Source organism: Triturus cristatus, chromosome 3_2 (genome assembly GCF_964204655.1).
Source record: "Triturus cristatus chromosome 3_2, aTriCri1.1, whole genome shotgun sequence".
Lineage (NCBI taxonomy): Eukaryota > Metazoa > Chordata > Amphibia > Caudata > Salamandridae > Triturus > Triturus cristatus.
In genome coordinates, this window is record NC_140584.1 from 6,151,172 (window position 1) to 6,174,870 (window position 23,699).

Consider the following 23,699-nt stretch of genomic DNA (forward strand, 5'->3'; position numbering starts at 1 on the left):
TTAGGTGGTTCTTGCCAGGCAAAGACACAAGCATCATTTTAAAATGATAGCGACTTATGTAATAATGAGCACACAGATTATAACACAGCAAAAAACCCAATACCCCTCTTTGCGTTAGTAATTGTGGCTTTGGAAAATGTATTCTGTGAGTCTTGCAACAAAAAACAATAACTAGTGCACTATAATAAGTCTGGGATCATCACTTCGGATCATGGGCATAGAGTTGGGTGGGCTAGATTAAGAGTGTGCCAGCGCTGATCTGTAAGAGCAGAATCCAGGCCACCCCGTTGCAGCCACAGCATTGACTACTTAATATGACTCAATGCTGCATCCGCGGGGTTTGGCCGACTCCTGTGTGCTTTGCCTTTTTTGACCTGGTTCAGGATGCTTGAAGCAGATTGTAGATCTATAAAAGTGTGCAGTGTCAGGATTCCTGCCACAGGTCAGCAATCTTGACTATCACGATATACCGGAATTACTTATATTATTCTTCTCAAAACTTACAAACTTCTTGTACCCTGACTTTTGACCATATTACATGCTGTTGGTAATAGCTAGCTGCAGCTGGTGTTTGGAAAAGGCTTAATAGCTTTTACAAATGTTTTTCCATGAATAAGCAAGGTCAGGTTTCAGGCTCAAAGGAAGCATCCAGAAAATCCACCAGAATAAGCAACCGGCATAGAGGACCACAACGTGAATCTTCCGGAAGACGGCCCTCATCAAATTAATCCCCTACACCTTCCTTGCTATAAGCAATTAGAATGCGGCCTTTGTGAGCATTCTGAAGCACCTTCTAGAAGGCAGCCTCATCAAGATAATTATCTGCATGTGTTCCTTGTTACAAACAATTAGAATGTGACCTTTATGAACGTTCTAAAGCAATCTTATTTAAAGAACGTCCACACTCCTCCCCTTTGCTCAGCTCTTCGCCTGACACTTACCTGTTTCCCGGCTTCCAGGGCTCTGTCTTGCCAGCTCCCTTGATCCTCCCACTTTGACCTCACCGCAAAGAATATCCCATATTAGTCTTGCACCTTAAGGGGAAAAAGAACTAGAAGAAAAGAAGAAACTCATTAACAGACTTGATTTTCCTATGCGTTGAGCTCATTCACAACATTGTGCTGCAAACAAAAGTAACCAGTGTTTTTGTTCAACTTGTACATTCTGTTGGCAGGGCTCTGCCAGAGAGGACTTGGGTGACGCTAACCCCATCCAAATTTGCTTGTGGGTTTGATGCTGAAACCATGCTCACAGTAGTTTGAAGAACTTTGATGAAGGGGTCTCTACGGACAATCTAAATGAAAACAAAACATCAACAAAACTACAGGTTGGTTGAGATTTGAAAAACTTTCATGAGGTGATACCTTAAGAGATCGAGTTAATACTAGACTAAAGGCTTATTATTTGTTTGTTTATACGTACCATATCTGCCGATACCATTCTTCAGACTGGTGTGAATGCCTGCTGCAGTGTTGCTGTTGAGTAGACAAGCCACAGCATCTTTGACTCTACACGCTCTCTCCATCCAAACCTCCTTCCCACTGGGATTTGCCACTAGAGCAGTTTGTCTTCCTGTAAACCAAGGGCAAGTCTCGGGAGGGTTCAGGAAATGGTGTGCTGCTCCACTGGAATCATCTGGGATCCAGGCAGGTGGCATATGATATGTGGTGTGTTCTAGTAGGTAACTTTAAGACATGCTGGATAGAGCATTGCATATGGGATGCCCTCCTCGGGCAGTTTTTGTTTAATTGGGAAGTAGTCCCTCCTGGCCTCTTGCAAGTTTTGAGTAAAATCTGGGTACATGAAGAGGGTGTTATTTTCATAAATGAGGGGTTGTGGCTCCTGGGCCAAGCGGTGGACCATATCCCAATCCTGGTAGATGAACAGGCGCAGTATAATAGGTCAAGGAGACACACCAGGTGGTGGTCGCGGACCCAGTGAACAGTAAGCCCATACCACCGCAAACAGTAGAGAGAAAGTGTCTGCACCAAAGAGTTATTTGAGGAGGTTTTTGATAAAGTCAGCCCTATTGCCAGCATTTGTGGATTTAGGAAGGCCCAGCAGTTGCAGATTGTTATGCTGTGAGCGAGCCTCAAGATCTCCATTTTCACTTGGATGACATCTAGAAGTATTTGCGCTGTTCATTTTGGAATATGAGACTGTTATAGAAATGCGTTTTTCTTACTTGGCAAGTGCTGAGAATGGTGTCAATGTGTTGCATTAAAAAGTCAATTTTACTATCAATAGAGGTCAAGCTCCATTGTATCTGAAACAGGAGAGACTAAATGTCTGGCTTGATGACCTCAAGAGGCACCTCCGCCCGATTGACTGACATTGTTCTGGCAACTTTCTTGGCGTCAAAGTTCAGCTTTACCAGCCGATATTCAATATTGGTTGCTGGGTCAGAGCTCCAGTACGTTAGTCCCCAGGAGTCAACATTAGCACTTTTGTCAGAGGTGATCTTGCCCCCCCTCCTCTTCTTGAGAGTGGCAGCAGTGCAGTCTCAGAAGAATTGCTGAAGCTGCATAATATGAGTGCAAGTCATTTTTGGGAGGCTTTCAGTGACATCAGCAAATCTAGGTCTCTTCATAAAGCCCCAAGTGTCTCTCCTACCCATCAAGTCTCATACCTAATCAGCCTCAGTCAAGTCCAATGCTAGTGGCCATGCTAGTGTGGGCAGAGTAGTGGAAAGCAGCGGTCCAAGAAGGCAAGTCTCAATCTTGGTGTCAAGTACAATTCTCTATGCCATCTAGGGGACCCCAGAGTCAAGTAATATGGCGTGAACATTCTATGGTGCCTTCTGCCGCAGCCCCACCCTTTCAACAAGAATGTTGCTCTAGGTGGCACTAGCAGGCCGCTTCTATGTGAATACTCTGACTCATCCCCTCCGCAGCGAGCACCCCCCGCTGACCGTTTCAGCTCACAGGAACCTTGTTATGGGCAACTCCATTCAGTATGTCTGCCTCTTTCGTCATCCTAATCCAGCACCGCCACACCCTGGTTCAGCTGATCAGTGTGTCCTGCAGTGTCCAAGGGAGTGCTCAGCCGCTGGCCAGATGGGCCCTACTGCACCTCCGTGCCTTCCTTCAGGGACCTTTTCTGGACTCTTTGCCCGCAACAGCTCAGGTCACAATAGCAGCCATACCTGTGAGCCGTGCCTCTGCCCAGCGCTGCTCATCACTAGTCGTCAGGGTTGCCATTCCTCCCAGCCACCGAGTCCATGGCCCAAAATTGTGGCAATGCAGAGAAGGTCTCCCACAGCTCCACAGTCGCAAGCCAGCTCAAATAGTAGCAGAGTACGCACAGAGGAAATCTACTTTCCCTCAGATCTGGTCCCCAATAGTCTTTGGGTCTCCGCGGCTCTCCTTTCGCCACGCAGCAACCCAGCATGGCACGTCACAGTGACACACCGCAGAGTCTGAAGCCAGAGGTTCGATGTCACAGGAGGCCTGGAAGCCGACCGCGGAGCCCTCGCTGCGCTTATCGCCATGCAAATGGGATCTATAGACAGAAATAATCAATGTCCGGCACAAATCCACCTTAATGGTGGAGATAAGTAAGAGTTTGGTGCCTGGTGTGAGGAGCCTCACAGTGGTGCAGCTAGCTTATGTCTGGGCACTCTAGTGCCCCCTCAATGTGTAGCAAAGTTTGATGCAGAGCACAATCCATCGCAAGATGGTCCACTTCTGCAAAACCTTTTTTTCTTAGCCCGACATCCCCCACAAAGAATTGATCGGCCACCAGAAGTCTCTCTTCTTCTTTAGAGGGATAAGGGGAGAGTAAAAGGTAGGCAGAGTGATGGACTGGCCTGCGAGGAAAGGAGTTACCACCTCTGGTAAAAAGGATGCTCCAGTCCGGAGGATTAGCTTGTCTGGGTAGAAGGTAATGTATGGAGGATTCGGTGCATGTAACTTCCTGACCCTCCTGGCAGATTATATCACCACTAGAAAGGCAGTTTTGATGGTGAGAAGTCTGAGTGGGCCATTGTGGAGTGGTTCCAAGAAAGTGCACATTAGCAATGTAAGAACCAGACTTAGGTCCTATTGGGCAAGATAAAAGGCGCTGGTGGGAACATATGCTAGAATAGAGGACTTGAAAAGCGATGGAAAGAATAAAGAGGAGAACCTGGGAAAGGGATGCAGATAGAGGATCAACATGTTTATTTCATGCCACAAACTTGCTCCATTGGCAGGCGTTTACCTTCTTGGTGGAGGGACGCCTAGTTGCCAAAATCAAATTGTAGACTTCGGGCGGAAGGTTGAAAGTTGTCAACTGTTGCTGCACAATCTCCATGCATGAAAGCGAAGGGTTTTCAGGCTCTGGTGATCAGAGTCCTCTGATGTCCACCTCTCCCAGATGGCTACCCCGGCCCAGGAGTGACACATCTTTCACTACGGTGCACTCTGGTTGGGGAAGGAGAGAGGCCTGCCGCTCACCCAATCGCGGTTAGTCAGCCTGTAAGTCTTTTGCAGTTTCCTCTGAGATCTGGCCCATGTCCGAGAGATGTCCCTGATGCTGCGCCCACTGAAACTGCAGGTCCTACTGCATCACCCGCATTTGCAAATAAGCATGTGTCACAGGCAGTATGTAGGAGGCTGTGGGTCTCAAAAGCCTCGGAGTCATCTCACCGAAATCCAGGATAGAGGCTGAAACATCAATATCATAGCCTGATATCCTGGACTCACCGCTCAGGAGGATAGGCATGAAACTTCACTGTGTCCAGAACATTTCAGGTGAACGGGAGCATCTGAGAAGGAGACTGATGTGACCTTGGCACGATTATAGTGAATCTCAGTGAGTGAAGTCTGCCGTAGTCCAGAGGTGGGGGGTGATTGCCTGGGGAGAGCTCACCTTTAACAGCCAATCGTGGAGATAAGGTAATACTCCACTTGTGATTTCGGTAGATGTGCTGCAACCACTGCCACCACCTTGGTGAAGACCCAAGGGGTGCTGGTATGACCAAAGACTACCATGCCAAACTGAAAGTGCTTTTGGCCCATGGTCAACCGCAGGTAATGTCTGTGGGCAGGTAGGACAGCAAGTATGCTTCCTGCAAGTCCAAAGCTACCACCCAGTCTCATGGGTCCAGGACAAACAGTCCTTGATTGAACGTGAGCATTTCTAATTTCTCCTTTTTCAGAAAGAAATTTAAAGGGTGCAGGTTGAGGATAGGACGAAGGCCTTCATCCTTCTTGAAGAAAAATATCCAAAACCTACTTCTGATGCTGGTGCCCTGTTTATGGTCCCCTTAGCCAAGTGTGCTGCACTTCCTGGCAGAATATTGAGATGTGATCCTCCATCATCCTGTCGCAAGAGGGTGGCATAGGTGGAGGAGTATTCTCAAAAGGGAAGGTGTAGCCCCTTTGGACAGTCTGGAGAGCCCAGCGGTCGGATGTTATCAACCTCCAGTGGTGCAGGTGATGGCATATCCTACCTCCCACTGGATTCCCATGATGGTGGGAGGGCAAATTAAAGAGGCTTGGAGGCTCCTGGGGGGGTGGAGGGAGGATGGAGGATGGACAAGCCAGACCTCTGGCTACCTGACCCAATAGGTCTGTGGGTACCATGTCCTCGCCCACGCAGGGGTTGGGAAGCCTGCAGGCTGTGGTGCGTAGAGAAGCTGCTGGAAACCCCTTCCATGACCTAAGCATAAGAGTTTCAAAGCGAGTAAGGGTATCGTCCCACAAAGCACACAGTGTTCACCGACCACGGTGCAGGGCTGGTGGAAGAAAATCTCGTCTTTCTCAATGTATCCAGCCTCTTGGATTCCCTGTCCGGTGGAGTGGTTGGGAATTTCCAGGATTTTTTCTGGAAGTGGAGGCTTCGACCATCAAGCTCTCTAAGGTGGGGTGCTGGGTGAGGAAATTGGATCACCTGGGGCCGAGCGATGGTAGCAGGCAATTGTCCTAAACACAGACATTCCAATGCAGGACTTGGACCAGGCTTCAGGTAGGAAGGGGTTTAGAAGGGGTCACTGCATGCTGAAGCACCTCCAGCATGACGTTTGTCTTGACAGCCACAGAGGGTCGCCCTTCTCACCACCCTAGCAAACGGTCAGTATCTGGAGAGCGGTCTAGACCGCTGACATTCACCTCTGACATCTAGGGGCTGTTAATAATAATAATCCACATTTGTAAAGCGTGAACAATCACCCGTAAGAGTCTCTAGGCACTGGGGGCCATCAGGAAGATTAAGCAAGCTATTGCCCAGAGTCACATGGTGCTGGGCTAATCTGCCGCCGGCGCCGGGGATCGAACCATGATCCCCAGATTCTGGAGTCAGTCGCCCTGGCCGCGGCGCCACACCTCTTCCCTATTAGTAATGGTCCAGTGTCTCCTCCTAGTCATCCCCAAGTCCTAGCCGATAGGAATAGGGCACAGTCTCCAGCCTGGAAGTAATGCCTCCTGTTGGCACCCAAGTCAGTGTCTGATGGTGCCCATTCGGCTCCAAGTTGGGGACGAGTATGGAGGTGGCACCAGGCACATTAGGAATGGGGTCAGCACCCGGAAAGGTCAAGATGGCTCAACCAGCGCTTGTCAAGATCCATCCTAGGTGCCTGACTGGTGCTACGGGGGGTGAACCCACTGGCATAAGGCCAGAACCCACAGGGCCGAGGGCATGACAGCGGGGATGGCCCTCCCAAATATGAGGTGCTTGGCCTCCTAAAACTCATGGAGTTGGGCATGGGTCGCTTTGACTCCAGGAAACTTGGGAAGGCCCAGAGACAGCCCTAGTGCACGCTCAATCACGGAGCCAGCGTTCAGCCGTTGTTCCTTAGTCTCGTTGGATGAATTTGGACAGGGCAAAGTCTAAGACTTCTTCAACTTCTTGTTCTTCCTATGCTTGTGGGACTTACCGAAACGCCTGGACAAATTCGACTGAGATGACAAGCACTTGGAATGGCTCCCCAACCTAGACCGAGACCTTCCTCTCAACTGTGATTGAGAGCGTTACGGTATGGCACGTCGAGCAGCAATGAGCTTGATTGACCACTCCCTGAAGCAATGGGGTGCATGGCACAAATATCAGCGTAGGTCTTGGCGTCGTGGTCGTGTTTGAGACACCAAAGGCAGAAGAGGTGTGAGAACCATCACTAAAATGTGTCAGTGACAGATTCCACAGGGCTTGAAACCAGCCTTCCTTGTCAACGTCACTGCCATACCAGGAGACAATGTCACAAAAATCTTCAACAAAAGATCTAAAAAGGTTAGTCAAAAAGTGACTGGGGGTAGCTCTTCTCCAGTTCTACGCTGATTGGCACTGTAGGAAGGTGGAAGCTGACTGCATGGTTGCCCCCACTTTTTTCCTGGTGTTTTGCTGGTTTTCGACTTAGTTGGCTGGGATCCTGCTATTCAGGATCCCAGCCTATCTGCTTTCCCCTTTAAAATGATGGCATGTACTTTAGGTACACTACAGATTGGATTCTGGGGTACCCTTATAAGTCTCTAGTATATGGTATACTGTGTACCCAGGGCATAGGTACCACAGAGGCCTACCAGGGGCTGCAGCCTGTATTGTGCCACCCCTGGGAAGCTATTTCAATTGACACAACAGGTCTGCTACAGCAGCCAGTGTAAGGTGGTGTATGCACCCCTTACTGAGATATAGTTTCCCTATATCTCTCCATATCACTGCACATATAAACCTATCAGTCACCCCTATGGCAGGCCTTATCAATCCTGAAGGCAGGGTGCTGGGTTTTATGTGAGAGGGTGCCCATGCATGAGTAGAGCCCCTCTGCAGCCTTCGGGACCTTTATTCCTGGGTTGTTTGTGATGCAGCCAGACCATATACTCTTAAGTGCATTATAACCTCACGGTAAATGCTAGCTTTGGAATGGCTGCATGGAAACATGTCATGTTTGGTGTCAAACACCTTGGAATCATACCCCCACACCAATAACTGGTGTGGGAGGTATGATTCCACCCTACTAGAGGGAGAAATATGACAGCACCGGTATACCCGGTACCAGCTTTGCAAGCCCTGGCATCAGAAAATGGATGCTGCCAGACACAGACACGAGTCTACCCTCCTGCTGCTGGATGAAACTCCAGTAGGGGAGGCCTGGACAATAGGTTTCCTGTCACAGGGAGATGTGACCACCTCCCAGACAGGCTTTAGTGTAGTGGGGCTGGGTGGGTGCACTCTGAGAGTGCTTTGAAGTCCGCACTGGGGGCACATTTGGTGTCCCTGTGCATAGTCCAGCTCAAACCGGTTGCAGGGGCTACCAGCCCCGGCACGAAACTGGACAAAGGAAATGGGTGTAGCCACCCCTCTTTCCTGACCCTCCCATAGGTGGGTCCCCAGAGTTTGTAACCACCCCTTCCTTGGGTATAAAGTAGGAACCCCTGACTACAGGACGAGGAATATTACCTGGACGTAACTCTGCTATAGAAACCAGTATTTTGACGATCTACATTGAACTAGATGACTGAAGAATCTCCCTTGGAGTAAAGAACTTACTCCCCTGCTTGGCAAGCACCAAAGACACAACGGTCCGGTTTGCATCTACGAAGCTCCTGCAGACTCCGAAGAATATTGCAACACAGGAGGTGGGTTCCCTTGGTCTCTGAGGTCGATCTGTGAGCTCAGCAAGTCTGAGGCCTGTATCCCTCGTGGAGACTGTGCAACCCGAACCCCTGGACACTGCGACCATTTGCAGCAGTATATGCTTTTTGGCGATCACTGAGGCTGTGCTTTGGGCTACTTGTAGTCCAGACCCCGAGCAGTGATTCAACCAAAGATTACTGGCCTACACTCAGAGTGACCCGTGGGCTGGTATTTAGTGATTCCTCTTGAGGTCCCTTCGTGATCCCTTGTCCGTCGACTTGTGGGTCCCTGAGAAGGGTAGTTTAACTTTCCACTGACTTACCTGGTTGCTCCAGATGTGCCCCGACTCTCCATCACTTGGGGAGTCCACAGGACCTTGCTGGTCTGCACCAAAGCATCTTTACTCTTCCTGCGTGGGTTGCTGTTGCCAAGGCTTGTTGTGTTCAATCCGAGCACCGACACCGCAGTACTCCACATCCTTCATGGGACAGCTCAAATCCAGCTCCTGGTCTTCATCGACGCCTCCTGGTCCTCATGGCTGCAGAGTCAAGCTTCACCTCTTCGCACCTGAAACACCCGACATTGGTGGGCATTCGTCTATCGTGCCCCTGGTCACTGGCAAGCGACTAAGACTCTGCCCCCTGTGCTTTCAGGTTCTTCACATCTTTGATCCAGGCTTGGATCACCCCGGACACTTCTTCTTTCCACGGAAGCAGCACTTTGCAGCACATCGCAATTGAAATCAACAACGATTCCAGACATCATTTGACACCTATGCACCCGGCTTCCCTCGGTGAGGTAACACAAGTACTCTGGTGCTCCCATGGGTGTTGGCCCTAGAACCCTCTAAGTCTAAAGGGGTTTGCTTAAAGTCCTCACCTAAGTGTCCTTATTCTTTAAAATTCCAACTGCGACCTCCTATTGAATTGTACGGGGCTGGCGGCTGTGTTCTCACACTGCACACGTCCCCCGTGGGTCTCCCGTGTCACTACCTTGGGTGGCTCCCAGTGATTCTACGTGCTCTGGGCACTGTGTTTCGTCAAGTCGTGGTTTTTATACCACTTTCTTAATACATGGTTTGGTCTCCCCCAGGGGCCCATTGTATATTTTGCTATTTACTGTCGTTTAATAACTGTGTAATTGTGTGCTTTGCTCTCTAACTTCATAAAGAGGTTAGTAGAGAGTGTTTAGAAATAAATACATATATTTTATATATATACCCTGTGTGGTTCTCCTTTCATTTAGCCATTCAGAAGGTTATAATCTAGTAAACCAAGCTGCTTTACATTCCTTCAAGACTTAGCCTGAAGGCTGCTCTCCATAGCTACCACTAGGATAGCTTTCAATAAAGGTTGTCTTTAAACCTATCATCAATAAGGGTTGTTTGGACTGGTGCAAGGTGCCCACTATAACTAGTGGAAAGCATATACCAGGCCAACGTCTCACAGGCACAGAAAGAAAAACTGATATCAGGGCACTGGGGTTGCACCTACATATGTAATGTAATGTAATGTAATGTAATGTAATGTAATGTAAGTGCCAATTTGTATCGCGCGGCAATCGCTCCAAGGAGCATCTAGGCGCCCAGAAAGGACCACCAGATGTTAGGTAGTCCCTATGCTTACTTGACCGAGAACCCGAATTACACTAGGCTTCTGGCAGTTATATCTTGGAGATTAAAGATCCAGGTTTTTAGATGTTTACGGAAGTCTATTTCTTTATCCAGTAATCTCAACTGGGGGGGAAGAGTATTCCATGCTTTTGCTCCCAGTACCGCCAGGGATTTGCCCCCTCGAGTTTTGAGTCTAAAACTCGGGACGGTAAGCAGGTTGGCCGTTGAAGAACGCAGTGCTCTGGTTGGACAGTATCTGCTGAATTTTTTCCTCAGATAGGACGGGCCTAGGTTGTGAACAGCTCTAAAAGTAATTAACAGTACTTTAAACAAAACCCTTTTTATAATGGGCAGCCAATGTAATGCCTTGAGGGCTTTGGTTGCAGATGATCTTTTCGGCCATTTTAGAACCAGCCTCGCTGCTTCATGTTGCACCATCTGAAGTTTGTGTGTGACAACTTTATTTGTACCAGCATAGAGGCTGTTGCAGTAATCGATGCGCGATGTTACAAGTGCAACCGTAACTGTTTTCCTTGCTTCAAGGGGCAAAAGATCAAAGAACTTTCTCAGTCCCTTTATTACCCCAAAGCACATGCCTGCCACTCTAGCTGCTTGTTGTCTAAAAGACAGGTCAGAGTCAAAATGCACCCCCAGATTACGGGCCGAGTTGGTTGTATGAGGTGGTATTTCAGCTTTTTCTGGCCACCATAATCGTGGGGTGAACTCATTTTTTGGGCCTATAGGCATGATCTCTGTTTTACCTGTGTTGCATTTCAGGTGATTTAGGCGCATCCATTCAAAGGTGGCCGTTAGGCAACCTTTGAGCTTATCCTCCCAGGCTTGGTTATCCTTATCCATTACCAGGATAAGTTGTGTGTCATCGGCATAGGCTATAGCGTCTATGCCAAATGACGATATTAGTTTTATCAGGGGTGCAGTATAAACATTAAACAGGGTCGGGCTCAGGCTCGAACCCTGCGGAACTCCCGTCAACAGCGCTTTTTCACTGGAGCAGAATTCCCCCAGGGTCACCACTTGCCTCCTGTCACTTAAAAAGTTTCTTATCCACTCAAGCACTGTCCCTGTGACACCAGATGTTATTAACCGGTCTAATAGGATGGCATGTGAGACCGTGTCGAAGGCCGCCGATAGGTCTAATAAAATCAGGACGGCCTTCTTGCCTTGGTCTAGGGCTGAGCGGATAGTTTCTGTAGTGAACAGGAGGGCCGATTCGGTGGAATGTTGGGCCCTGAAACCTGCCTGGTTGGGGTGCCATACATCACTATCTTCCAAGAAACGAGTAAGTTGTTTATTTACAATTGACTCTGTGACTTTGCACAGAGCCGGAAGTAGTGAGATGGGTCGTAGGTTCGACAATGTGGTGGGGTCAGGGAGTTGTTTTTTTTGCAGTGGTTTCACCGCTGCCAGTTTCCACTCTGGGGGGACTTTGGCTGTGGACAGTGAGGTGTTGACAATGGCATTTATTATTGGATTGGCAATGTCCACAATGAGGTGTAAAAGTCTAACTGGGCATGGATCGAAGGGGGATCCGGATTTTGTTGCCAGAATTCCTCTTTTGGTATCCTCCAGGCTAACTGGAAGGAAAGTTGTCAACTGCGTGGCCCCTTGCCTCACTATATCATCCTCTGTTCTTGGCTCTAATATAGGGACATCGAAGTCCTTCGTCAGCCCCTGTACTTTTCCCTCAAAGAAATCTGCGATCTTGTCACAGAGTGCCTGCGAGGGCGGGATATCCTGCGCTAAACATTTAGGCTTATTAAAGCCGTTTACAATTTTAAATATTTCCTTTTGTTTGCTGCTGGCTGTTTCTATTGCCAACGAGAAGTACCTTTTTTTAGCCTGTTTAATTAGCGCATGATAGGCATTTTTTATCCTTTTGTATTTGCTACGTTCTAGGCTAGAGTAGTATTTCCGCCAGCTTCGTTCAGCTCTTCTAAGCTCCCCTTGTTTATCTTTGAGATCTCGATCGAACCAGGGTGCAGATGTTTTCTTTCTACCCTGCCTCGTTCTGTTTTTTCCCTGCCCAACTGTACCTTTCAGATCATTCATCCATGTTCTGAAACTGATGGGATTTACAGGTACTACCAGCTGGGGTCTACAGTTCCTGGCTATAGTTATAAGTTCTGGGTGGGACAGTATCGTTTTCCATTCATCCCTTGTGACCTTGCTGTGTTCCTTTTTATGATCGTTTTCTCGGTAGGACATAAGGGGAAGCATAAAAGGAATCAGCATATGGTCAGTCCAAATTTGGGGTCTAAGGGGGTTAGTTGTCAAAGTGTCTAGGTTAGTGGCAATGCAGTCTATTGTATGCCCTGCCTCATGGGTGGCTAGGGTGTCTCGAATAGTGAGGCCCAAAACCTCCATGGTTTCCCGATAGAAGGCAGCAGGTGCATCGGTTGTGGACTCTAGGTGGATGTTTATGTCACCCATCAGAGTGAAATTAGAATATCTAAGTATCAATGGGCTGAGCACCTCTCCGATGTTACCCAGGAAGCCAGCACAGGGTCCTGGTGGGCGATAGATCAAAGCCCCCGAGAAGGAGAAGTTATCATTAATTTTAATTATGAAACCCATCCCTTCTGCATCTGTTAGCTCTTGCAGTGGTATCGTCGAGCAGCTGAGGGAGTCCCTATATATAATGGCCACTCCTCCCCCGCATTGTTCATTCTCTCTATCTACTCTTTGTATTTCATATCCAGGAGGCAGGGTGTGAACCACATCAGGGGTGCACCAGGGTTTAAGCCATGTCTCCGTAATGAAGAGACAATCTAAATTGTCATCTATCAATAAGTCCTGGATATGCTGGGCATGCTTCGGTACAGATCTGGCATTTATTAGGGCTGCTTTAAAACTATCCTGGGGTGTTGAGAAGGCCGAAACTTGGGACCACAGAAAAGTGTGGCGACAGGCCTGGCAGCTCACTGGGCCTGCCCAGTATGAGGGATCGAGTTTATTTGAGCCACAGCAGGGCTTTGTTTGTAAGGCAAGCAGATCTTGTCTATCATAGCACCTGGGTATGACATTTTTCACAGGGTCCCTGGCCCTGTGCCCGGCCTGTGCGCGGACGGGCGCAGACGGGCTGGACTCTGGCTTGACTCCGGCGTGAATGCGGCGTGCCCGCTGAGCGCGTCCGCTGCGCGGAGTCATAGCCGTCTATTTATATACTATCTAGCCCTACCCAAAATGGCCGCCGCCGTATTCCTTCCGTGTCCCGGCAAGACCGCCCTGAACTGGCCGGTTGCTCTGGGGGGAGGCTGAGGTGCTGTCCGTGCAGCGCGGAATTCGGGGGGGTGCAGGAGGTAATTTTTAAAATATTAAACGAATCTATGCCTCCACCCTCAATTGGTGGAGACACGCGCTGCGATAAATCCGCGCGCTGTGCAGGGGGGGGTAGGACACAGAGGGAGTAATATCACACAAGAATATTTAAGAATCAAGTAAAAGCATCTGCCCGGCTCAAGCCTCAGGCATCAAGTGGCATGGTATCATAGGCACCGCATGTTCCTTCTAGCGCTGATGTGGAGCCAAACGACGCTATCAACCAGCATGCAGGAATACTTCTTATGAAAACCTTTTTGGATCCAATCTGATTCCTGGGGATAACTTTAAGGTAAGGAATCTGCATCTAGAGGTCCCGATCAGATAACGCAGCCCACAAGGGACAACTGACTTTTGTGCCACTAATGCCATTTTTACATCATTGTAACTGTGTCCTTACCTAAATGTTAGTCAAGACAATTTGGTTTAGAAAATCTCTTTCCATATTTATGGATTAGAGCATGTTAGATTTGGGGGTCTCTAGTTGGCAATGGTTGGCACCTTTGTCCAAATAGGGACCCTTGAGTCTAGTCAGGGTTAGGGGTTACACTCCTAAAATAACCCCTGCTCACCCCCTCGGTAGATTGGCACGAGCAGGCAGGCTTATCTCAGAGGCAGTGTGTGAAGCATTTGTGAACACATACAGTAACACAGTGAAAACACTACAGATGGACACCACACAGGTTTAGAAAAATAAGTATTGTTTACTAGACTTAACACAAGACCAACAACAAAAATCCACCATACTGTAATCAAAAATAGACTTAAAATGGTAGGAAATAGCTTAGTTCACTTTAGATTGCAAATGCAACATTTTACTCTCAAAGTACCTTGGATGCGTAACGCAAAACAAACAAAAGGGTCGCAGTGAAGGTGATGCGTCAGTTCCTTACCCTTAGGGGAGTGGATGCGTTGGTTCCTTACTGCTGCGCAGGGGAGTTGATGCTCGCTTCCTTACTGTGTGGGAAGGTGATGCGTTGGTTTCTTACTGCGATCTGATGCGATGAAGCTCAGGTGCGATGTGACAAAATGGAGTCTTGGTTACAATGCAACAACATAGATGCGATGCGTGCACGCCCGACGGCTGTGCGGCGACCCGCTTATCTTCTGAGCCGCGACAGGCCCTGCGTCATGCTTCTCGGGCGATGCGACGGCAACCTCTGCGGTGGCGGCCATGCTTCTCTGGTGATGCGACGCGCTTCGGCGATGCGATGTTGACAGCGGCAGTGGCGGCACAGTTTCTTAGCGATGCAACGGCAACTGCTGCGGTGGCGACACGCTTCTTCATTGAGTCGCGCTTCCATCTCCCAGCGACACGCAGTCTCTCAGAAGGCCCAGCACCCAGCACAAGAGCAGGCACTTACATTCCCAGCAAGGGAATTCAGGAGGAAGCTAGGGGTGAGGTCTTGTATCCCTGAGACTTCAGGCAGGAGGCAAGCACAGTTCAAGCCCTTGGAGATTCTTCTTCAAGATGATGAAAGCACACTCAGTCCTTTTTCTCCTTTCTTTGGCAATGAAGCAACCGCTGCAGACCAACCCCCAAACACACAGCACAGGGGTAGTCTCCTCCTTCAGTTTCCTGGTTCTGCTCCTCAGCAAAGGTTTGTCTTGATTCACAGAAGTGATCTAAAGTTCTGGGGTCTGGGTACCCCTTTTTATACACACAGATCCTTTGTCTCTGAAGGCAGAGAGTGTCTGTACCTAGTCCAAACCAGTTCTGGGTGTATTCTGCCAGTGCACAACTTCTTTTTTTGTCAGTGTGGGCCAGGGTCATCAGACACACCACAGGAGGTGGAGCCAGCTTTGTGGAAGGCAGGCCAAGCCCTATTCAGGCCCAGGTTTACTCCTCCTACCACTCCTCATGCAGATAGGTATATTCAGTCGTGTGCTGACTCACCCTGTCTCCTGGAGCCACCCTAGCCCCTGTCACTCACAAACATGGAATACACAACCTGGCAGAGGCAGGCTTAGCTGGTGAGGCAAGAAAATACCAACTTTCTAAAAGTAGTATTTTCAAACACAGAATCTTAAAACCAACTTCACTAGAATATGTATTTTATCATTCTGGGTTCAGGCAAACTAAATTTGTTTTTATACCATGTTCCCTGGGTCAGTTATGATTATAAGGTGTTATAATCAAACTGCCCATTTTGGCCTATGGGGATAGGTAGCCTTGCAATAGTGAAAAACGAAAATGGCTGTAATTCACAATCAAGACATGCCACACACATCAGGGCAGGTCCTACCTTTTACATACAATGCACCCTGCCCTTGGGCCTACCTTAGGGGTGGCGAAAATGTAGAAAAGGGAAGGTGTAGGGATTGGCAAGTGGGTGCACTTACCAAGTCAACATTGCAGCGCTAGGCTGCACACAGGCTCTGCAATGGTAGGCCTGAGCCACAGGTTACAAGCTGCTCCGGTGGGTGGTACAATCAGTGCTGCAAGCCTACTAGCAGCATTTGATTTACAAGCCCTGGGCACACACGGTGCACTGTACTAGGGTCTGACAAGTAAACCAAATGAGCAAATCATGGAGTCACTAATCCATTTCAACAATTTAACATAGGGAGCCCTTGCGCTGTGGCACTGAATAGCGGTGGCACAATGCCCAAAGCATCTAAACCAGCAAAACATATAGCAAAAACAGAGGAGGCAACAGCAAAAAATTGAAGGGGGACCCACGCCAATGGTGCCAGGTCTAACAGAGCACCTGCAGTGGAAATAGATTAGCTATTTCCCAGTGTCCAGAGACAAAACAGAACAGTAAAGTTAGTGTAATAAAAACAAAATAAAAATCAGGGGCAGACAGACAATAAGGCAAACTCTACAACCATAATTATAAAAACATCAAAAAATAGAAAATCATCACTTGAAATGATGAGATTGTTATTATCCAACCCTACAACAGACTTGCCCCTCCAGAATGTCTGTTTTGGCACTGGTGGCCCCCCAAAAAAACTCCTCCATAAATTCTACCACACTTTGCCAGAGCCCCTCAGCTCCACGGACCTTCTCTCACATGCATTTCATTTCTTTACTAGCTCTACCCATACCCATGTAGGGTGTCGAAGCACTTTATAACTACACCTCATACAGAGTCAATTAACTATATACATGTCTATACGTCTATAGGCAATGCTACATGAGACAATAAGGATTACAAGGTGTAGGAATCACATGTCACAGATACTAGTAGGCAGTATGCTTGTTTAGAGTGTTTGGTCTGAAAAAGTACAAACTTGGGATTTAAAATGTACTACAGTTTACTAATACAAATGTATTTCTGTAGGAAAGTGGAGTATTATGTAGTGATGCTGGTTAGGTGTCACTTTGTAATACTCTCACAAAACCCCAAATATAGTGCTTGAATTCACAGTACTAAATGCTTAGCTCAGTCCTGGTAGTGTGGCAAAGAACAGTCAGGCTTTACTAGAGGAACACGTGTTAAGTACTGCAGAGTACCAACATGGATAATAAGTAATTGGCAAGACTTGAAGAAAATCCGACACCAATTTATAAAAATAAAGCAGTTTTATATATTAATTTAGACACCACAACTAATACAATCGGATGCATATAACTGGAGTTATAGATTTTAGAAGAAACAATAAATCAGTGCAATTCACTACAGTACAACTTTGCTATTGCGGTCAATAGGAAAAAGACATTGTGACAATCGATCACTTGCAGGTGGAGTTAAGTGGGCCCACGGGGGTGTAGGTGATCCAGTACCAAGCCACAACAGTCAGTTTAATTTTACCTTGCCTGAGAGGCCCGGGCCCAGACATGTCTCGTCTTTTGTTGGTGGTGAAGCAGGAGCCGCAGGACAACTGGGTTTACAGATTAGATGATGCTGGGGAAGAAACCGATGCAAAAGGGTTGACAACGGAGCCAATGGTACGGTCATTTGAAGATGCTGCGTGGTTCCCTCTTGTTGCAGCGTTGAGTAACGATAGATGTAACCGGACTGGTCACCAAATAAGCTTTGACAGCAGTCATCAAGATGCTGCTTCAAGGTCTGGGGGAAAATGTTACCCACCTAAAACTAGCTGGGGGTCAGAAATAAGTTTCCCACAATGCACTGGACCATCTACTTTTAAGCGATCCCTCAGAGGGCCTGATGGCCAGCGATTCTTTTGTTCAGGGAGTCTGTTTTTTTACCTGCGGGCTGCAGGGGACTTGTGCCACTAGTCCAAGGGAGTCTGGCATTGTCTTTGGCGCTCAAAGGTCCCTCTGTCTGGAGAAACCTGTCTTTGTTCCAGTACGAGTCGCAGTCATGCAGTTGCAGGGTGGTTGCCACAGATGCAGGTTATAGCGCCTTTGCTTTGAGCAGGTCCAGAAGTCGCAGACTCTGATCTCTTCTTTGTCCTTGGTTGCAAGTCTTCACTGATATTTGGTTCTGGTGTCAGGGGGGGCTTAATATCTAAATTTAACTTGTTAGGGGTGTGGGTGCAATTAACCAATGGGTTACTTGCCCCAGTGGCAAATCTACCCCGAAAGTGACCACACCTGGTGGGAGGGGTTACCCTTTCTACCCAGATCTCTCTATTCTCCCACCTTAAATAATGGCAGTAACCTTCCTCAGCTGTTCAATCCAAGTAGCCCACCATAGGGGTGTGACTAACATTCTGGGAGTGTAAGCCTCCGACTAACTAATTTTCCAGTCTTTCAGGGTGCAAATATGCCTGGGGGCAGGGGGAGGGCAGCTCCTTCCTTTGGGAGTCATCATGCATGCATTTCAGAGGTGGTGCATGCTTTGAAGCTCACCACCTTGATGTGCCACTTCACAAACCATCCTGTCAGGGAGGGAGGGGGTACCTTTGCTTCTGAGTCCTGGGAGGGTTCACGCTGCCTGGCAGGAAGCCAGATTCCTGTCTTGGCGGTAGCAGCTGCAGGCTGCCAGCCAGCACACGGATACAGCTGGGGCAACCAGGTAGGCAACCTCTGAAAGAGCCACATAAAACCTGACATTAAAATTATGCCAGGGATGAGGAGGCACATTGTTTGATACCGAACATGATCATATTCGGCAGCACCATAATGGATCGGAAAACCTCAGGGGTGCCCGTATGCCAGTCTATGTTATCCTATGGACTGCTGATCACTTATAGTAGTCCTAAACGGAAAGGACTACTACAGGGACACATAACCTTGCATGTATATGTCCACTTCGTTAATATACTGCACCCTGCCTCCTAGGCTTAGGAAGTCTACCTTAGGGATGACTGATGTATATTGAAGATGGTACTTTGGCCTTGCCACTCATTGTGAGGGCAAAGTTGACTTGTAGCAGTTTTCACTGTTCTTACAGTGTGCAATGGCAAGCCTACTGTCATCAGTTAGCTTGGGTCACCCAGAGCGGCACAAATAGTGCTTCAGGCTCTGGTGACCCCGTTAACACCCATGCCCTGGCTCCCCTTGCTACCATTTAGTAGGGACTTATAAGGGAGGTAAAGTCCTTGCCAATTTGGAGTACTAATGTGTTTATATCTTGTATAAGAGAGCACTGGCACTAGGGCCTCGTCAGCAGGCTCCAGTGTACTTTCAGAGCCATAACCATCAGCATAGCGCAAAAAGTGTGGGGTGACCTTAAAAAAGGGCACTTTCGTACTGGACCGCCTCCCTCCCCCCCCCCCCCCCCCCCCGACAAAAGGTGAAGAGCAGCTAACCTTTTCCATGGTAGTTCTCATCTTCTAAACAGAAAAACTTGGAAAGGCATTCTGCATTGGTTTGGTCAATCCCTGGTCTGTGTTCCACTGCAAAGTCCATACCCTGTAGCGAAATGGACTACCTCAACTTGGGATTCTCTCTTCTCATCTGCATCAGCCATCTAAGATGCCTGTGTCTGGTTTGAACCTTGAAGTGAGTCCCAAATAGATAGGGTCTCAACTTCTTCAGGGACCAAACCACAGCAAAGGAGTCCCTCTCAATAGCACTCCAACACTGATCTCTAGGGAGGAGTCGCCTGCTAATATAGACAACTGACCCTCATTTGTTTGTGACAACATTACCCCAATCCCATGTTCAGAAGTGTCTGTTGGACAATAAACTCCTTTCCACAGGCTGGTGCCTTCAGGATAGGTGCAGAGCACATAGCCTCTTTCAGGTTGTCCAAGGCCTTTCGGCATCCTGTGGTCCGGGTGACCTTCTTAGGCTGCTTTTTCGAGGTATGTTCAGTGAGTGGTGCCATAATGATACTCCACCCCTTCACCATCCTCCTACAGTACCTAGTCAAGCCACGGAAAGCACTTACTTGGGTCTGGGTGTTGGGAGCCTCCCACTCCAGAATGGTCTGGATCTGGAGTTTGAGAGGTTGCACTTGGCCTCCCCTACAAGGTGGCACAAGTAGACAACCGAACCCTGCCCTATCTGGCACCTAGTGTCCTTGATATTTAGGCTTGCCTGCTGCAGGGCCTGTAAAATGACCCTTGGGTGGACCAGGTGATTCTTCTAGGTGGAACTAAATACAACAATATCACCCATATATGCTGCACTAAAGTTGTCGATGCCCCTGAAAGAACTTGATTCATCAACCTTTGGAAAGTGGCGGGTACATTTTTTCAGACCAAAGGGCACTTGAGAGTTGATAATGCTGACCTACTCTTTTGCTGCTTGAGCGAGTCCAATTTGCCGATACCCTGATGTTAAATCAAAAGTACTTTATTTGGCTGCACTCTGTCAATCAATGAGCTCATCTGCTCTTGGGATGGGGTGTGTTAATCCACACAGAACCTCATCTCTGTTTTTCCACCTTCAAGTGAGGTTTGGGAACCAGTACCACTGGCTGGCCCAAAAACTGTCAGAGGGCTCTGTCACCCCTAGCTCTAGCATCTTGCTTTCTTCAGTTTTGATGCAACTCTTGACTTGGTAAGACAGGCTCCATAATTTACTTTTGGCAGGGAGGCTATCACCAGTGTCCACATCATGGACACCCCATGTTGTCTGTCTACGGGTCAAGGAGAAAAGCTCAGCCAATTGGTTCAGGACTTGACTGCAATCAGTCTGCTATTGTTCAGTAAGGGAGTCTGACAAGACAACACCTTTCACTTAACCATCTTGTGGATTGTTTAATAGCAAGTCAGGGAGGGGTTCACTCACCTCCTCCTGGCCTCTATCAGTGACCATCGGCATTGTCATGTGAGCTCTGTCTTAGTGTGGCTTTAGGCGATTAAAATAGGTACCCTGAGGAGCCCTCACAGGGTACTCTAAGTCCAACAGGTAGGTGAGTTCCCCTTTCTTCTCCAAAATGGGATAGGGCCCAGTCCTCTCATCCTGGAGGGCCCTGGGAGTCACAGGCTCCAACACCCACACCAACTGACTGACCTAGTTGGTACTCAACCAGTGCTGACTTATGGTCATACCAGAGCTTGAAAAGCTCTTGGCTTGCCTCCAGATTCTTACTTGCTTGCTTCATGTATTCAGCCATGAGTGAATGCAGGCCATGTACATAGTCAGCTATGTCTTGCTTGGGAACTTTGAGAGGTTACGTCCAGCCTTCCCTCACTAAACTCAATGGACCCTTTATAGGATTGCCAAACAGAATTTCAAAGGGGCTACAGTCAGTCCCTTTCTGTGGCACCTCTCTGTAGGCAAACAAAAGGCAAGGTAACAGGACATCCCACCTAGTTCAGAGTTTTTCAGGGAGCCCCATTATCATGCCCTTCATGGTTTTGTTGAACCTTTCAACTAAACCGTTTGTTTGGGGGTGATGAACTTATAGCTCACACCACATTCATTCCTCATAGCCTTTAAATATGCAGGAATGAAATGTGCCCCTTTATCAGAAACCACCTCTTTAGGAAACCCCACTCTGGTAAAAATACCAAAAAAGGCCTTTGCTACTGCAGGAGCTGTGACAGTCCTGCGGGAAATTGACTCTGGGTACCTAGTGGCATTGTCCACTGCTGCTAGAATAAATCTGTTCCCAGAGTTACGAGTCTCTCACTTATTCGGGGCTTCTAATATTGAAATTCAGGTAAGAACTTCCAATGTTCGATTCTTTATCTCAGCCAAATCATTTAAAGTGACATTTATCATCTTATTTTGGCTGTTGCCATGATCTATTTCCTCTGACATCCCTACGTAATATTAGAAGCCCTGAAGAAGCAAGAAACTTGCAAAACAGGTGTTGGCTTGGCTGTCAAATATATGGCTTAGCTGTCAAATATATGTTTAAATGGAGAATTTTCGAAAAATGTATAACATGGAGATGTTTTGGACATCAAGACTTTATATGGACTTTTATAGTGCTACGTGTGTCCTCAGGAATAAAAAAATATATATATATAGACATGTAGATATTATAGTGTACTACAGCCTTACAACAACATTTCATGTCGGTGAAGAGTGACAAATTTCAAGAGCAGATGAAACAAACTTTCTGGTCTATAAACATCACCTGTAAAGACATCTAAATGTTGATAGCTATACTACATGCTTAAACCCTCCTTTTACATTTGACAGGATATGTATTACTTGTAACAGAAACTAGAACAGCCTTGATGCAATATTGCTGCCATAAACTGAAGACTAAAATGTTTGGTAGTCCCAAGACGTAAGTGGTTTTATATAGAACTTTTTCAGTAGTTTTTCATACTCTGTTCTCATTGGTGCATATACTGTGTTCAGAGAAGTGCTTCTCGCTCTGAAGAGGGCAGTGCCACATACTGTTTTGTCCTCAATACCACGTAATATGTTCTTAATTGAGAAAAATAATCTGATCTCAATAGTACTCAATTCTTTAGTCTGAGTGGTTCCATATATGTCGGACTCAGAGTTTTATACTTTTGCTTCATTGTTGCATAGTTTGTTCAAAGTGGTGTCACTTACTCTGGACTTCATACTGATACATACTTTATTTGTAGTGCCCCATACTTCGATCTCAGTTGTAAAACATACTCTGGTCAAAGTGTGGCCAAACAATCCTGTTTTCAATTTAAAAGTGCATTAACTGTAGGGAACTTTTCTAGTTAACAAGTTACATATATATATGTCCCCTGCTCTTTCATGCCCCTGCGCTTATTGAGATCAACAAATCTAATCATGTCTTAGCAATCTGGTTTAAGCCACATTACTATTGATTATCCATTTTCCAACCTCGCTTGCAGGATTATTCCCCTAATTACAGCATTAGAACGATGGGCAAACCTCCTTACCCTCTTCTTTCAGTCGGATGATCTCTGTGTCTGAACCGAAGCTGTTCCAGGCAGTGCAGTTGTAGATGGTCTGGAAGTCTGCCCTCACAATGTTGCTGATGGTCAGTGTAGATATCAACCCCTCTTCAGTGCTCACAGTTTCTACTGTGTATCTCCCAGATGTTCCAGATTCCAGCACGTTCTCCTTCCAGGACCAAGCCTGTGGTTAAAAACAAAATGTTACAATGGAAATTACAGCACTTATTTCATCACAGTAGAGATGTATGTACCTTCATGTGTGGGTCCAGGCTGGTGCATTTGACCTGTTCATGCCCACAAATATTGGATGTTTGCTTAAAACCAAATGTTGCGTCCTAATAGCTCCAAAGCCATCAGCATTTACATCTGAGACTGTTTCTTGTGTAAGTTTTTCCTTTTTAGTACAGTATTTTATCAACCAATAAGACAAACTGATAATTTTGTGGAAAGACACTCTGAGGTTGAGTAATACAATGGGCCTCTCAAGTACCAAACACCACTCAATGGTTATCATATTCTGCTACGTAAAATCAAGAGTGGGAGAGTCTTCCAAAAAATCACTTCTCAACCTAACCTTTGCAGATGCTCTTCATAACAATGAGATATTACACTTCTCTTGTCCGTTCTTTCGCTGCATGGTCACATTATGTCTGCAAAAATGAACGAAATATTTCTAAAGTCCTCAAAAGCACTAGCTTCTGTTGCAGGGATTCTGCTTATGCACAGAACTATGCACAGGAAACCAGGACCTCAGTGAGTTGTGGTGTACCAAAAACTCACCTCAGAACCCAGAACCCCTTATCCGACCAGCATCAGTGTCCCATTCGTTGTCCGAGTTTTATCTCGGCGGTCCCAATATATAGACAACCCAGAACAAGCGACTTAGGGTATTCTCAGGAATGGTGGGAATCAGAAATACCTGTTCGTAATTATTCTCATATCAGTCCACAACAGAATAAACAGAGACACAGTAAAGTTTAAAGAGTTTATTTTATAAACCTCGTGTCCTAAGTTGCAGTACTTT

General features: G+C 47.2%; 1 protein-coding gene across 1 annotated transcript in view; it reads right to left on the minus strand.

Moving 5' to 3' along the window:
• KIRREL3 (kirre like nephrin family adhesion molecule 3) overlaps positions 1-23,699 on the minus strand; it is a 4,147,526-nt gene that overhangs the window by 728,988 nt on the left and 3,394,839 nt on the right. Inside the window, exon 12 of the mRNA XM_085647174.1 lies at positions 22,658-22,856. Within this exon, the coding sequence (XP_085503300.1) occupies positions 22,658-22,856 (199 nt within the window). The remainder of the gene's footprint in view (positions 1-22,657; positions 22,857-23,699) is intronic.